Source organism: Buceros rhinoceros, unplaced genomic scaffold (assembly GCF_000710305.1).
Source record: "Buceros rhinoceros silvestris isolate BGI_N320 unplaced genomic scaffold, ASM71030v1 scaffold14639, whole genome shotgun sequence".
Taxonomy (NCBI): domain Eukaryota; kingdom Metazoa; phylum Chordata; class Aves; order Bucerotiformes; family Bucerotidae; genus Buceros; species Buceros rhinoceros.
The window spans coordinates 98-6,401 of NW_010433372.1; the positions used below are offsets into that span (position 1 = coordinate 98).

The following is a 6,304-nucleotide window of genomic DNA, read 5'->3' on the forward strand; positions in this document are numbered from 1 at the left end:
TTTTAGTAAATGAGCAAGGTCCCAGGCAGAGGCACAGCTACTCGATTATGTGTTCTCTTAACTTGCTAGATTGCTCCCTCATATGGTTTGGGCCCAGGAGGACTATTTTCTCCCCCATAATTTCCAGGAGCAGCCTGTGAGTTAGCACAGATGAGACCACTCTCAACAGGCAGTTAGAATGCCCTGTTCTGGAGGGTCAGTGAGTTGAATGCTACCATCATGTCTAGAATGACCCTGGCTCTGTTTATGTTACTAGTGTTGTTGTAGCCATTGTGAAGGATCAAGCTCCAAGCAGATTGCACATGTAATGTATTGTTATCTTCCATTCCAGTCCCTGGTCAACAGTCCTGAGGCAAAAGCAAAGCTCCCTATGTACCTTGAAGAGCTTAAGAATCAGACAGAGAAAGAGCAAAACTCAATAAATCGTTCTCCTGCAAACCTAGGCGCAATCGTTACCATCCTGAATCTAGTTTCCTCTATCCCAGCAAATGCAGAGGAGGACACTATTCAAGTAAGATTTTACTTTGAGTTTTACCTATACTTACCAAGCCTTTTGGTCCCTTTTGTCATAGGAGATGACATTCTCCCTGAAGATGTTTCATAGGTAGTTAGGGTCAGGAACAGGAAAGTGTTAAAAGAATGAGATTAAATGACAGCAAAGATGAAACGACAGCAAAGATAAAGAGTTTTTTAAAAGTCTAAATTATGAAGAGAAGGAGCCTATGCATGAAATTGAGATTGCTGTATGCATAGCAACTAGAAATGTTCTAGGGACCCGTAAATATCATTAGCATTCCGAGATGGAGGAAAGAACAAGGAGTGATGGATGAAAAATTTGACATAAGCCCACAATGTGTGTTTGCAGATCAGAAAGCCAGCAGTATCCTGAGCTGCATCAGAAGCAGCATGGGCAGTGGGTCGCAGGAGGTGATTCTGCTGCTATACTCCGCTCTCATGAGACCTCACCTGGAGTACTGCATCCAGCTCTGGGGTTCTCCAGCAGAGGAAAGACATGGACCTGTTGCAGTGGGTCCACAGGAGGCCACAGAAGTGATCAGGGAGATAGAACACCTCTCCTGTGAGAACAAGCTCATAGCTTGTTGTGGTTGTTCAGCCTGGAGAAGAGAAGGCTCCAGGGACACCTTATTGTGGCCTTTCAATACTTAAAGGGGGCTTGTAAAAAAGACAGAGAAAGGCTTTTTACCAGAGCCTGTAGTGACAGGACTCAGGGTTTTAAATTGAAAGAGGGTAGGTTTAGATTGCACATAAGGGAGAAATTTTTTTATGATGAGTGTGGTGAGGCATTGCAACAGGCAGCCCAGAGAATTGGTGTACGCCCCATCGAAGTGTTTGAGGCCAGGTTAGATTTCCCTGCTCATAGAAGGGAGTTTGGACTGAATGGTATTTAAATGTCAAAACCATTCTGTGATTCTATGAGTAGAAGCAGGAATAGAAAAAAGGGTTGAAATAAGGATAGGGAAAGTAAATACCAGGAGCTGTGACCAAGCAAGGAAAATCAATTGGATATTACCACAAATGAATAGCAAAAGAAGTCTTAGAAATGCTTGGAAACCTTGGTTGTGAGGTACAGAGAACAAGTACTGCTCTTCTGAGCAGAAAATGGCAAAGAGACTTGATGTTTGAACAGCTGGAGAAACCTAGGTGAGAAAGAGCAAGAAATCCAAGACAGCACAAAAGCTGAGAAAGAAGGGAAAGATGGTTGGAGAAGAAAAAATACTAAGTAATATGTAAAAAAAAGGTACACAGCTCCACTTTTGGAAACCTTAACATAAGAAAAGAGCATGCAGAGGGTTAACAACTGAAGATTTGACATGGGCTGAGTAAAATAAGAAAATGCTGAGCTTTTTCAAAAGGCAATTGTAGGACCATGCAGAAATTACCATCGGAAACAATAATGATTTGTATGGGATTTCAGTAACAGCATTATTCTGTTGTTATTCCAGGATTTCCTCTCCACAGTGGACCTCATTGTTGCTGATTCTTCAACTGAAGCTTGGGAAGACCTGAATAAAGAGAAGATACCCAAAAGTTCTTTGTTACTGAGTTCAGTAGAAAATTTTACCCGGCACCTCCAACCAGTTAGTAATATCATTCCTCCCGTCTACACAAACACCCTCCAGCTACAAGGTATAGTTGTCAGGGAAAATAGCAACACCAATTATAATAAGAACTTCTGCAGCACAGAAAACCTCACAGTCAACGTGACCATCGGTGAAACTGGAATTCAGACTCTAACTCAAAATTCAACCATTGTCAGTGTGATGTACTCAAATCTTGGATCTATTTTGCCCCGGAATGAGCCTGAGTATGTGAATGGTTTACTGATATCAACAACAGTGAGCAGCAACAGGATCCAGAAGCTTGATGTTAATATGACCTTTCAAAAGAAAAAATCATCTCTAAAGATGCCCCAGTGTGTCTTTTGGAACTTCATACTCAACCAAAATAGAGGGGGCTGGGATACTCGTGGTTGCACCACCACAGAGATAGACAATTATGTCATTTGCTCCTGCAATCACTTGACATCATTCTCTATTCTGATGTCACCTGATAAATCCTCCCAGGTAATCTTGGAAGATTATGTTACCTACATTGGTCTGGCCATTTCAATCTTGAGTTTGGCAGCCTGCATTATAATTGAATCGTTAGTCTGGAAATACGTGACGAACAACACAACCTCCTACATGCGCCATGTCTGTATACTCAACATAGCTACATCACTCCTGATTGCTGACATTTGGTTCGTTGTCACCGCCTCCATCACTGACCAAAAACAACAGATGAGCAGAACTATCTGTTTTGTGGCCACCTTCTTCATCCATTTATTCTACCTGTGTGTCTTTTTCTGGATGCTCAGCCTGGGCCTCATTCTTTTCTACAGACTGATCTTCATCTTCCATAACACAAGCAAGACCGCTCAGAAAGCACTGGCATTCTGTCTGGGATATGGGTGCCCCTTTGTCATTGCAGTCATCACTATTGCTGTCACAATGCCAAGGAACAGTTACACCAGAAAGGATGTCTGCTGGCTCAACTGGAAGGACAGCAAAGCTCTCTTGGCCTTCGTCATACCTGCCCTGATGATTGTGGCCACGAATTTGTTCATCACCGCAGTTGTTATAATAAAAATACTGAGGCCAACCATTGGGGATAGGTCAGACAAGCAGGAGAGGAACTCTTTGCTTCAAATTGGCAAAAGTGTGGCCATCTTGACACCGCTGTTAGGCCTCACCTGGGGATTTGGCCTTGCCACTGTCATCAAAAACAGTCACCGAGCTTTCCACGTCCTCTTTGTTCTGTTCAATGCTTTGCAGGTGAGTTACACACACGTCTGGTTTTGTTTCCTCTATGACTGTTTAAAATGTAGTGACATTCTTGCAGTGCTGTGCTTGGAGAGCACAGCTTGGGAAAGCTCAGGTTTCCCTTACAAGCCCTCATTCCCAAAGGGTCCTTTGGGAAACCCCTTCCAGGAATTCAGCAGTATTTCATATTCTCAGCTGCCTTAACAGATGTGCCTTACAGATAACTTCCAACTTCACCAGTAGCTTTGGGAAGATCTTCATTCCTGAAGGTCAGAAAATAGCTCTACTATGTGTAGGTGGGCAAACACCGGCATGTCTGGTCTCATTTACAGTGCATCGTATCGTGCTCTTGTGGGTTCAAGTAATGAGGGAGAATAAACAATGTGAAAGTCACCGAGAACAGCTGAGTAGTACTAATAATAAAGAGAGGAAGTGAGCAAAATACACATGGCTGAGTTTTGAGTCAGTGTGATTTTTACAACACTGTATTTAGGTGGCCAATAGGATCCCAATGGGATTTCTTAAGGACACAATACTTATGTCTACTCTGTCTCTTAAGAATGGCATCAAAATTGTTTGCTTTGGACCAAACTCACTTGCCTTTTATATCATGGACCTGCCAGTTTATCTGGAGAGTACAGGCAGGGCATGTCTTCCATACACAAAGGTCCCTTCTTCCAACTATGTTTAGTGCTAACAAACTATCTGTGTCACTTGTAGACCAGATATACACACAGTTTAAACAGGTCAGGCCTGGAGAACTCCTGCCACAGTCTATCATGTGAGGTGCAGTTAGAAAAATGCCCCCTATCAAAGAGTTTAGAGTTTAAATAGTCCACCCGGACAATGTTTGAGATCATTATGAGGTACTGCAATTAAAAGGTTGGTGTTATCAAACTGCATGTAATTATTTGTCTCCTAGGGATTATTCATTTTGGTGTTTGGGACTCTCTGGGACAACAAGGTAAGAATTCAAACCCCTTCTTACATCATGTGAAAATACTGTTGGGATTTGAACATAATCGCTGTACTTGCTGATTGCTTATTCTTTTTAACAAATAGATACAAGAAGCCCTGCTGAAGAGGAATTCAGCCTCCAAATGGAGTTCGCAGCAAACAAAGGTTAGAATTTTGGCCTGAGAATGTATTTCAGTGACTGCTGAATAGTCTAACATTCTCCAAGTATCTCTTAAGTCAAATGTACTTTATACTCTGAATTATTTATCAGAACTAGTCGGAGAAAGAGAAGACACTAACAACATGAGTATGAATTTACCCCCTTTTCAAAGGTCTTTTTTTCACTTATAGTTGGTAAAAAATGAGGAGGAAGTTGGTGGACATTTGCTTTAAATTCCACAAGAAATAAACCACGAAATGTAACTGAAATTTTACGTTAGAAAACAGAAAGTTTCAGCGGCACTATTTTTTCTCAACCTAAGAAAAAAGCGAAGGGAACTTCCTGGGGAAGATGCCCTTCAGCACAAAAAGGGTGGAGATACTGCAGCTTGAACTGCTGAGACAAAGAGACAGTTAGCCTCTGTTTTATGCGGGGAACAGAAAAAGAAAGTACGAATCTTTTGTCAAAACCATGTCTATGTGTTGCAAAGACTCAAATTTTAATGAGCAGAAGGTGAACATAAATGAGTGTGTTTCTGGAACCAAATGGCCTGGGCATAGTCCTAGAAAAGGAGAGGCTTGGGTCCCATACACAGCAAATTTCTTCATTTAACCTCCCAAAAAATCAGTGCCTAAAAAAAAAAAAAAAAATCACGTTGCAAACAGGGACTGGATTGTTAAGGAAGATCTTGGAAGGCTTATCTTTCATCTGCAGAGACTTTCTCTGGGCCAGTGACTCTTGAACTGCTCCCTGCGTTGATGTACAGCTTGAATGGGCATCTCGAAATGTCTCTGCTCAGGACAGCCATTCACATTAAAGGGGGAAATCAGTTCCACTATCATCTTTAAAAGCCCGTGCACTCAGGAAAATGACTGAGGAACATAATTAGGGCAGAAATACAGGCAGTGTTCCTTCTGAACAGAGATGTCACGGAGTCCTGGAACAGTTGACGTTGGAAAGAAACTATAAAGATCATTTAGACCAAACACACTGCTCAAAGCAAGGTCAATTAGAGTGGGTTAGAACATTGCTTAGGACATTGTCCCATCAAGTTTTCGGTATTTCTAAAGTTGGAGAATCCACTAACTCTTTGGACAAAAGGCTGTGGTGTTTTGCTGCCCTCAGCATAAAAAAAACACAAAAGATAGAAACAAACTTTTTCTTATGATTAAGAGGAATTTCTTCCATTTAAATTTGTTCTCCAGAGATCCAGACTCTGAAAAATACTGCTCAGTGGCCATTTGAAAAGGGTAAACCTCAGCTGCTGCTGCTAGGAGCTACTGGGCAGCCATGGAGCTAGACTGTCTTGTGCCAGCCACGTATCTGCTCACTTCATACCTTCTAACCAGCACCTCCTGGTTCCTCTCTCCGTGCAGCTTTCACCTCCACACATTACATGGTGACAGAGGCCTTTCAAAGGGAGGCAGAGCTATTTAAGCCACAGGAAAATGCTGGCATGGGGACAAAAGAGCTTAATTAAGTGCAAAAAAGATACAGCCCAGCTGGACAGATGCAGAGCAGAAGAAGTAGCAAAGAGGTGGGAGGACTGCTGTGCTAGAATGACACGGGACTCTTGAGCCTCAACAGCTGAGGGGGAATGCCAAAGTGGTGTGTGCTGCTATGAGGCCATGGAGAAAGTGGGTCATCCAGTTTGATAATTAAGGACCAGGACTGACCCTAGTAAGTGGCAGATTCAAAGCAAGCAAAGGAGATTGAGACCTCCTTGCTCCTGGGTGTTATGGCTGTTGGACACTCTCCGGGGTTTCCTTACAGCTTCCTTCGTTTCACGGAGGCTTAATAGGCCATTAAGGGCTGTTAAACACCAATGTCTCACCTTTGCCTCCAGAAGTCCCTGAACATCTGA

General features: G+C 42.6%; 1 protein-coding gene across 1 annotated transcript; it reads left to right on the forward strand.

Moving 5' to 3' along the window:
* Positions 1 to 256: 256 nt before the first annotated feature.
* Positions 257 to 4,445, forward strand: LOC104500441 (probable G-protein coupled receptor 116; the record flags this gene model as incomplete). Its single annotated transcript, XM_010144089.1, has 4 exons — positions 257 to 511; positions 1,965 to 3,335; positions 4,246 to 4,287; positions 4,386 to 4,445. Coding segments are annotated over 4 exons (1,728 nt in total), but the record flags the coding sequence as incomplete, so codon positions are not given.
* Between the last annotated feature and the right edge of the window lie 1,859 nt (positions 4,446 to 6,304).